The 10,904-nt window shown below is 38.8% G+C and overlaps 1 protein-coding gene across 12 annotated transcripts in view; it reads right to left on the bottom strand.

Moving 5' to 3' along the window:
• Nucleotides 1-7,391: 7,391 nt before the first annotated feature.
• HELQ (helicase, POLQ like) overlaps nt 7,392-10,904 on the bottom strand; it is a 35,007-nt gene continuing 31,494 nt past the window's right edge. For all 12 annotated transcript variants that reach the window (XM_008165649.4, XM_065597597.1, XM_065597600.1 and 9 more), the window contains 2 exons: nt 10,033-10,167; nt 7,392-7,606 (listed from right to left, as the gene is read on the bottom strand). In XM_008165649.4, coding sequence (XP_008163871.2) covers nt 7,505-7,606; nt 10,033-10,167 — 237 coding nt within the window. In that variant the 3' untranslated portion in view covers nt 7,392-7,504. The remainder of the gene's footprint in view (nt 7,607-10,032; nt 10,168-10,904) is intronic.

Below are 10,904 nucleotides of genomic sequence, written 5' to 3'. Positions count from 1 at the left end.
AGTACAGGTACAGAAGAGGCTACTATTTGAGTTTAGTTATGGCTTGTCAGTGTTTGTTTCCAGATCTACCCTTTGGGTTGCTGTGGAAGTGCTCACAAAACTCTTAGATTCTTTGTACTCTTGCCAGCATGGTTCTCTATATTTCCCTACCTCATTCAGTCACACTATTTACCTTCCAGCTGAGCGATTGTCAGATTGCACATTGAATCCAAACGTTGTGGACTTTGGCTATGCAAGTCCGATGCTCTATTGTACCTTTAGTAGCCCACAAAATCTTAATGCTGAAGATAAGTGAAAAGGCTGCCCGACTCCAGTGATAGGGCTCATTATAACAATTTACTGTACTTGTCATTTTCAACTCGCTTTGCAAACTTCTTAATGTTCAAAACTGGGAGACAGGTCTGGTGGCACTAGCCCCTTTTTCTAGATGAAAAAAAGGAACGCAGAGAATATGTGTTTTGCCCAAGCTTACAGGCATCACGGTCAACCAGGATTAGACCTCGGCGTGCCTTCAGCCCAGTCCCATTCTCAGTTCTCCTCTTCTCATTTCCGCAGAGGAACCCATGACTGTATGAGAGATATTTAATTTCTTGGAGGGGTACTCACGGTATTGCATAGTCTAAGCATTTCACGCTATTGGTCATGTGGCCGTTACAATCAACTCTATTTCTTAAAACTAGTGTGAGGTAAAGATAAAACATTATAGGAAATTAAATAGCGCCAAGAGGAAGTGCAGACTTATCCAGGGAAACAAGGTGGACCATTCTGACCACAGCTAGTTCTGTTTCTTGTAAACTGAAAAAGTATCACGCAAAGCCAGAAAAACGCCTGTTTATTAAGGAACTTAATCAAGTAAAGATTTTCAACCCATGAAAGTCAGGAAATTCCAGCGACATTTCCCACACAGTATTAGCTGAGTCACACTGAACTGTATTACAACATACTGCCCTATTTGACAGTTCAGTGGCTGACCATGTACTATAGTGTATTCCTGCACAGAAAGCTTTGGTAAGGTGAAACTCAGATTGCAGGCACAGAACTATAACTCGGATTTATTAGTTTTTTGTTTTTTCCCCCAAACAAGAATTAGAAAGTCAGAAACAGTCAAGGTTGCACTTTTCAAAAGAGACCCCTAAATTACCTGAACACTGCCCCAGATGCCAGCTGGCCATCGTCCCTTCATCTACAGGGTATTGAACATGTGCACGACAATGTGTGAATTAAATTAGTTAGAAAACCAATGTTTTGTTAACACCAAATAAGCTTTACAAGTTGCATATGAATGCTCCAACTTCACAATTTGAGCATTTGGGGGGGTCTATACATTTGAATGACAGATAATTTGCTGGCATATGTAATCATAAGATCTGAAGATCCTTCAACACCTCATAGGACTGGGCCCTTAATGAAGAGCAGGGAATGATTATTCACACGGTTATTTGTCTGATCATTAGGCAGAAGGACAGCGTGATCAGCTTCAGGGGTTCCCGAACTTTTTACTAATGTGACCTACCAGCTGCATTTAATCTTTTATGGGGACCACTATTACATATGTACTGTGTGTATCTAACTAGTATTTTCTATGTTTTAAATCCAGTAACTGCAATGGCAATATTGATTTTGTATTATCTTCATCAAAACTGTAATGTTTTTATGGATACACTGCTCCCTCTGCCTGATGCCCAAGCCCAGTGGAAGGTAGAGAGTGCAGGGTAAGGAGTGAGGTGACCCACATCTAGACTCTTCCCACAACCCACCATTGGGGAAACAAGTGTAGTAGAAAGAGCACTGAACCAGGACTGGGAGACCCAAGTTCTATTCCCAGTGCTGCCACTACCCTGCCATGTGAACTTGGGCAGGTTATTTCACTTCTCTGTGCTTTGGTTTCCCTTACCACCCATTGTCTGTCTAGACTGTAAGCAATTGGGGTCAGACATATTTTTTAATGCTTAGCACAATGGGTCCCAGGATTTGGTAGAAAATATGTACATGCTACTATAATGCAAATAATTAAGTAAAAGCAGCATGGTCACTACATGGTTCTGGTTAAAGCATTGGAGTTTGTGTCATCACTGATACTTCAGACTCTGAGATGGATAAGATCCTCTAACCACCAGCACAACATTCTATTTTATTATTTTTAAAACAGTTCTCCTCAGGCAGAAAGTACCGAGTGACCCTCTGGCTTGCACAAAACACATACCAGCTGTGACCATGGAAGCCCACAACCAAAACATCCCTACAGTTGCAGTTTACATAACTATCTTCTACCCTGCAGCGCCCTCGCAAAATTCAACTCACCCTGGGTGAGTCGACTATCAAGTATATCAGCACTGTCGTGGGTAAGGGGGGAGGGTTTGGGCCTAGGTTAGCCATCTATCATGACAATTTTGCAAGGCTGATATTTCTTTTTGAACCTTTCTCCCCAAATTTGTAGCTCAGCATCAAATGGGAGTCACTCCAGATTCAGCTCATAAGCTTCTGTACGACAGAGTAAGAACAAATGGAGAAGTGAAACAGACTTGGTGGTTTGTTTTCTGTGCTCAGGCTGCAAACTTGAATTGCCAGGGAAGGTCCTGGTGTAACCTTCTCCTCTCCCATCCCCACCCACTGAAATTTTGCAGCTATGCACTTTCTTAGGGACATGGTGAATTCTCCATCACGTGCACTTCTAAGTCAAAACTAAAGGTCTCTCTAAAAGATATGCTGTAACTGAAACACTTGATGCAGAAGTTATTGGGTGAGGTTGTGTGACCTGTGTTATGCAGGCAGGTCAGACTAGTTCATAACAGTATTCCCTTCTGGCCTTAAAATCCATTAATCTATTCTTGCCTGTCCATGACAGAGAGGACTTCTGGACTGCACAACTAACTGGTGCAGTTTAGAACAACGTCTACCTCTGTGAATACCAGAAGCAGTTAGGGGGGTCAAAAAGGAGGAAACACCCCCATTTTTCAAAAATTCAAGGAAGGAACTCTTATTTTAACTGTACTGACTGACCCAGACCTATTCATAATAATTATGGGTAGACAAAGAAAAAACAAACAAACAAAAAAAACCCACCAAAAACAAAAAACAAAAACCTACTCTCCTCAACCTCCAGCAGCAGGAGGTGCTCTCTGCTTATAGTGAACCTTTAAACCATCTAATCTAACCTGTTTAGATTAACCACTCTGCATTTAATACAGCTCAAAACTTCTGCATTAAATAGACAAATGGTGGTAATCCGTTCTCCCTTCCATCCAAAAAAAACTTCCTACTTTGGAGATCAAGTTAAACATTTGTAATTAAAATGCTGCTGGAAGGCCAATAAGCATGTTAGTGGCTCTAGCAAAGACTTAAGCATCTTGGAAAGCTGAACAATGACAAAATGTATGATTTCTGAGTCTTGATTTCCACAGCCATATTTTGATTAAATGAGTGGTTTCGGTAGTTTCATTTGTTAGAGAAAAATTCAACACAAATAAGCTCAAAAACAGCTGAAATTCCAAAGAAAGGCAAATCCTTCCAAGCCTGATTCTAAACCAGCAAGCTGATCTGGTCATGCACACACAGACAATTCCTGCCTAGACTTACCACATAGCCCCCTGAAGCTAGCGGGTTGAGTAAGACAACCCTTCACTGAACTTGCTTCATTTGCTTTAACCCAATTTCTCTCTTCCTTCTCTGATTTTTAAACTTTCTTCAGTGTTTATTTTATTCATGATTATGGACAAGAGAGGAACATTTACTGACGCTATTCTTTGATTCCCAGTGTTTCACATGGCTTCATAAAGAGAAGCTGCAGAAAAGTCATCAGAAGCCACAGGCTTGAAGAATAGCTACTTTTAAAAGCTTCCAATTAAAAATAAAGGCAACTTGTGGTTTTAAAAATAATTCAGCTATTCATTGTGACGAATGAGTGGAGTTTGCAATACAGGGAAATGCAAGGGTAAAAAACAATAAGATCAAACAGGAAACATTTCATTGCTGTGCAGGATCATTACGTTTGTCATGCTGCCAAAGGGTATGACTTTGTTGCCATTCAGTGGAATGTAAATACTCTCCAAGGAATACACAACAACTGGCAACTGTAGATAATTTGGGACCATTACACAGCTCGAGAATAAGAACTAAATGGTCACCTTCTTAGAAATCGAGTCACAAAAGGCAACACATTTAACTCAAAGTAGGTGGCTTATATTCTAGGGGAAATCCAAAGCTGAGGCAACACTTAAGGCAAAATGAAGCTTTACAATATGAGTGTGCATGCACTAGAAAGGCCTTCTCAGAACTAATTCACATGGAACTGGCTTACAAGGCCATAGAAAACACATCTCACTTACATAGTGGCTATGATCAAAACAGCAATTTAGCCTGGACTCCCCTTTAGAAGTAGCTTTTGTATTAGACCAGTTTTTACTCCCCCCAAAGTTTATGAAGCCATCCTGGGGTAAGCTTTTAGACAGCAAGACATACCATAACAGGCCATTTATCATCAGTGGGTAATAAACACCCAGTTTTACAGCTTGAACAGACTGGCTTTTTTAATGAAAGACAATAAAGTCCAGGCTGGCTGTGGTGTAGTGTTCATTTCAACTGCTGACTTCTCAACCACTTCAATTCTAAAGACAGCAAATCAAAGGTCATATCAAAGAATGCCTGTGGGAAACATGATCATCCATCTGGCACTGCCCAGCTTGCAGAAACAGTAGCAGAAATGACAAATGCCAACCTAAATTTCACCCAGACTGGGATTTGAGGAATTAAATTTATCTGTTTGTTTCTAATACATATAACCCTTTGTTATGTCTTTTGAGGAGGCCCAGGTTTTGTGGCCTTTTGGGGGACCCTTCATATAATCTCTACATCTATCATCATGATTAAACCCCATCTTCTCTGGCAGCAACACTACCACACCACTTTGTACACCACAAAGCCAACAAAGCAGTGTGCACATAGGGGAGTAAGCAACCCAAATACTGCTGTTGAAGACCATTTCTCTGCTGTTTAGTTTTGCCACGTAGGGAAGATCATATCAAAAGTTTACATTATTTTTTTAATTAAGTGTTTACAATCAATACAAAATAGCGGTTAACAGATCATATGATTACCATAATAAATTTTTGCATAGCTTAGTTACTTATATAAGTTGTCCTAGAACATTAATTACAGTAGTGAGGCACCAATGCTGAACCCAAAACAGTGGTCTATTAGCTTTCTCACAGTCCTTGTGAGTGTTATGAGACTCACAACAGTCCTATACAGCCTTTTGCCCCTCAAGATTTGAACAAAACCAGGAAGAGCCAAACAAACCTAACAACATTTAGATCCACCAGTCCTGACAAAGACTGAAGACATGACTAAAAAGGTCCCCTATGAAGGTTCTCTATTGTTCTCTGTTGGAGATTTCTCCTGAGGTACTTAACCGTGTGATTCCCCCTCCCCGCCACCCTATCCCACCCCACCCCTGCAAATTGCTCTTCACGTTCTAGTGATTGTTTGAAATATTTATCATCATAAATAAAAACTCCAAAGAAACAAATTAATTCTCTATTTGCAACTAGTAGATTTTTTTTTTTCATATCAGCCCTACTTTGGAGAGACCTCAGTGAGCAAGAACCATTTTCAGCAGTCTCTTTACCAATAGAAAGCACTAGGGATTTCTACTCTGGGCACACGAGACAGCTCTGAATACTTAAGGTATTGTAAATATTACTTTAGTACTTTGGCAATGGCTAGGAGGACTACATATTTATTATTTTTAAATTTAACATGGCAATGTGTCCTGATGCATCCAAAAACGGGCAGTTTGCTAGACGGTGAAATGTCTAGCAATGCTTCCTTTGTGTAAATGGAGCTTCCAGGAGTTGAGCCTTCTATGGTATTTCTGAAGTATGAAGCTCTGAAGTTCATGATCAGGCTTTAATAGTGAGCGTATAAAACTGAAGGAGCGCTTACTTAAGAACCTTATACAATAGCAGCAAAAATACTTACCAGAGTTGTAGCACTAGCACCTTGGTTGATTTAAATGAAGCCCTGTTACAGGCACTTTATTCCATGGCTGACTTGGATTTCCTCCATTCAGCAGTCCAACAGTAAATAAAACTCCGTCACTCAACCATTAACAGCTTTGACCAGAACTGATCAGCCTCTCCCCACCTTCCAGGTTAAGAACACGTTCAAACATATCAAGACATTACTAATTCTATTACAATGTGCATTAAACACCACCTTGATGCAATATAAAATTGTCCCTTATGGACTAAAGGAGAGTATGTCCATCCAAGACCATGACACGATTAATGCTGAGTGGAATGGATTAACAGTAGCAGTAATGTCACAGAAGAATGCATCTTGGGATGTCTGTAAGGAACAGGAAGTGCCAGCGGATTCTGCAGAGAAACTTTTTCGTTTTTAAAGTTATGCTTAAGCTTCACCCTGTGCTGAATACCTCCCACAATGCTTAGTGATTTGATCCATGGCTTTTGAATTGTTCTGAGGCTTGTGTATAATTTGTGTTGTCCAATACAAGCTATTATCTACCTTTCCAATACAGACAAGTCTAACCTATAACAGCTGAACAGAAACAGCGATCTTAACTTACGGCTACCTCTTTGCCAGAGCAGTCTTGGTACAGATACCTTTATTAGCATCCTAATGAGTCGTGTTTGTCTATGGAGTTGTGGGATGTTGATGCCGTTACTGGAAAGTTAGATCCTTGCCTAAAACCTTTCACCTTCCAATTTCAAAATCACCTTAAAGATACTGACAGGTAAGTTCTGGAGAACCTTTGTGTTAGTCTATGCATGAACACTATATCTGCAGCAAATGGGATCTGCATTTAGCAACAACAGACTATTAGGGAGAAATTATAGAAACAACCAAAAAGGTCTCAAAACCTTCCCAGGCAAAGTATACATTAGCACAGACAGTGTGAATTTGATGCCGACCTCATGACAGTTAGATAGAAGTAGTGCTTAAATTAGTGTTTGTACAGGTACTGTGCAGGATTTCCCACACGGCTTCTGTATCATATTATAGTAGCTCCTACTTGAAAACAGACTGAATACATACCAAAATTGTGAGGTAGTTTAGTCATACAGATAAATATCTCCAAGGGGACTAATAATGCGAATAAACTAATTTTCACTTGTGTCCAAATTAAACTTTTACCCTAGGTCTCTAGAGATGGAAGGCTATGCACTGAACAGTCAACTAACATTCTACCCACAATTCCATAGAATTGGAACAAGGCTACTTGCATTTACAGAACTGTATAGCTAGTGCCACTTTTTGATTCTTCCTCCTCAGTCATCCAAAAGATCCAACAATCAGACCATTCAAATGACATCCAGAGTTACAAGAACATTCTGATTTCAAAATTTACAAAAACTGAGGTATATAAAAAAGGTGTTTTGAATATTTATTATGAGAACAGAAGCTTAAGTTACACATATGTACATTAAAAAGAATTAAAATAATTTTAAGAGCTGAGAATTCATTCCACTGCATCATGTTTTTTTTATGGCAAAGTTGTTAGGAGGCCCTCAGGTGTATCTGTAGGAACCTTCAACAGTTCTTCAACCTCTTCTTGTAGAGCCTCAGCTTTTTCCCTCAGCAGCATCTGCAGCCACAAATTAAATTATTAGGAGACAGATCACAAACAGATGCCAGTGCATTTCTTCAATTAGTGGTAAGACGAAACACACCTAGTCATTCAAACACAAACTAAGAAGCAGAAATTAGGTTATTAGGAACAAAATTACTATATTCTTGGCTCAAGAACTGCAAGTCACTAGGAGGATTTTCACATTTAATATATCAATATGGCTTTACTGCTCAGAGAAATCTTCTGTATAGAAGCCTATCCATCCTACTTCGGTTTAAGCTTGATATGTCAAATCTAGAAGACTAGAAAAAATGTGACAGCATGTACAGATTAAAATTTTTATTCTGAAGTTCTAAGAAATGACCAGAATTTCTTCTTGTTCTATTAATACAGCTATATAAACAGCCAAATTTAGGCCATTTAAACATTATAGGTTCACAAGGCTTTGAAGTGTTTTTGTTAAGAAGAGCACTTCCAACAATAGCCACACTTTTTAAATTGTAAAAACAAACACTCTGAAAGAAAGTTAACATTAATATGTTGACCATAAAAGTAAAAACAGCAGATGACTGATTCCTTGCATTAAGCAACAGTTGTATGCCTAATATTAAAACCTTAAACATATTATGGAGAATGACAGCAACTCATGAATGTTTTGTGGCATCGCAGTTATTTTGTTCTTCAGATTTCAGAAGTGTTTAAGCATCAAGTGGTAATAATATAACAATATCCAGTGTGGTGTATATTGTTCTTATTTCTTGGGGCTGTACTTGGAGTCCCTGGCATAGACATAGCTTAGAGAAAAATGCCTGATGCAAGCTAAACTGATATAAGCAGTTTTAAATCAGCATAAGAGTGTCCACAGTAGCACTTTGTTAAATTGGTGCTAAAACTCTGTAAACCAGCCCTAATTTATACTGATTCTAAGGTCTTCCCTCATATTATAAAGTGCTGCTGTCTCAACAGGCTCAATAAATGAGCTCCCTCTGCTGACTTGGTTGTAAAAGTAGAACTACTTCCAGTCATTCTGACATTGTTGATGCTTCAACACAAACAAGGACACAAACTAATAGTGGGAGAGGAAAATGCTGTTGAGTAGGAAGAAAAAGCAAACACTGCCTGTAATTTTTGTTCTGAGATTAGTCACATTTATTATAATCTCTGTTCTTGAATTATTTATCTGTATAGCATCCACCATGCTTTACAAACCCATACAAAGCCAAGGTCTTTGCCCTAAGGAGCATGTGTTCTAAATGGATGACATACGAAGTAAAGAGAGGAATAGGGAGGCGGTACGACTAAAAGCAATATGACCACCAATGTGAAGTTAAGCACACATCTTATTAGTTCCACAATTTGTGAATAGATTTTTCATGCACATCTTCTATAGTAAATTGGCAATTTTTTAGGGAGTTGGGGTGAGTGGGCAGGCTATAATATATAGACCTCAGAAATCTATTCTCCCCAGCCATGATCACTGCTACAATTTCTAGCTGTTAAATTTTGAGGCACTAAACTGCCTCACCAGAGTGGTGCATGTGCAATTGTGATTATTGCATTGGGACTAGGAGTCAGGTCACTAATTCCCTGCATGACCTCAGGCACGTCGTGCAACTTATTTGCCTCAGTTTTTCCAATTGTAAAATGGGAATAATACTCCTCCACCATCTTGCAAAATCCTTTTAGATCACTGGATGGAAGCAATACTTTGCACTTGCATAGCACTTAGCCGTTGTTGAGGCATGATGGTCAGCAAGGTTCTCCTTCATTCCTTTTATAGCAATATGAAGGAAATATGACTGAGGGATGTGGGGTTAAGAGTATGATTAGGGACCTTACAGAAAAGCTTCATCTTTAATGAAAATTACAGGCAAATAGGATATCCTTCATATTCCTTATTCTATCTATATTCATAATCCTTCAGGGGTATTTCCTTCATATTGCTATAAAAGGAATGAATGAGATATACATACACACACTCTACTTAATACATGGGAGATTTAAGTGGGAAACTCCCACTAGTAAATTTTGCATGTTGATCCTAGCTCAGGGGTCGGCAACCTTTCAGAAGTGGTGTGCCGAGTCTTCATTTATTCACTCTAATTTAAGGTTTCGCGCGCCAGTAATACATTTTAACGTTTTTAGAAGGTCTCTTTCTATAAGTCTATAATATATAACTCAACTGTTGTTGTATGTAAAGTAAATAAGGTTTTAAAAATGTTTAAGAAGCTTAATTTAAAATTAAATTAAAACGCAGAGCCCCCCGGACCGGTGGACAGGACCTGGGCAGTGTGAGTGCCACTGAAAATCAGCTCGTGTGCTGCCTTTCTCTTGGGAAAGATTACTAAATGGAAAAATATTTAGTTTCCTCCAAGTTTTCACTCAGAGTTCCATCTTTGCCAATATCCCTTTGACAGCTCAAATAGTCAAGTTTTGCTCACCTTTGCGGATGAAACTATTTGTCTGGCTTGATGTCGTGACAAATGCTCGATCATCTTCACCAGTGTTTCTGGATCTGCATTAGCTAGATGTGCTAGAGTTTTGTATCCTGAATCATACAGCTGTTTTGCTCGAGACTTTAAGCCAAAAATAAAGCAATGTTAGAAATTAGATTAGTAAATAAGAAATGTAAGGAACTTGTCAGTAAATCCAAAACTCTACTCTGACCTCACAAGTCATTCATCTATCAGCTAATCTCGGCAGACTGATACTGTAGGTATATGAAGTCCAGTCACTGTTACAAAAGTTTACCTAATAATTAAATTTGTTCCTGAAAAGCCATTATTTCCTTTCTACATCCTTGTTCAGCTCTTAGTAACCTTTCTGCCTCTTCCACATTATTTCCTCTCAAGAAATGGTTCTGTATAGACCTGACTTTCCTCTTATTGTCATCTCTCTCTCTCAGCATTCATTGTCCTCTAGGGGAGCTGAGCACATCTGAAAAATCTGGCCACTTAATTTAGGTGCCTAAATGGAAGCAGCAGAGTTCTTTTGAAAATCTGGCCATTAATTTTTGAACCTCCGACGACTGTCACTGCCATGAAATCAGATGCTTAATAGCCACACAGCCTTGGACAATAAGCTCAGAACAGAAAATCTATTTTAACTTTATAGCTCACAAAATGTTTTATTTTTCTTCTAACAGTAATACTACCCTTGTTTACTTTTGTATTGGGTGAAAAGCTGTGACTGTGGACTCTTATATAATGAAAGGAGAGGTATCGTACTTAAGGAATAGGATTATTATTTTTATTATTTGTTTGGTTCCCTTTTCTTAGGCATTTTATTAGGGCTCATACTGTTATGATGAAAA

This window comes from Chrysemys picta, chromosome 5 (genome assembly GCF_011386835.1).
Source record: "Chrysemys picta bellii isolate R12L10 chromosome 5, ASM1138683v2, whole genome shotgun sequence".
Lineage (NCBI taxonomy): Eukaryota > Metazoa > Chordata > Testudines > Emydidae > Chrysemys > Chrysemys picta.
This window is presented reverse-complemented; position numbering and strand designations above follow the sequence as displayed.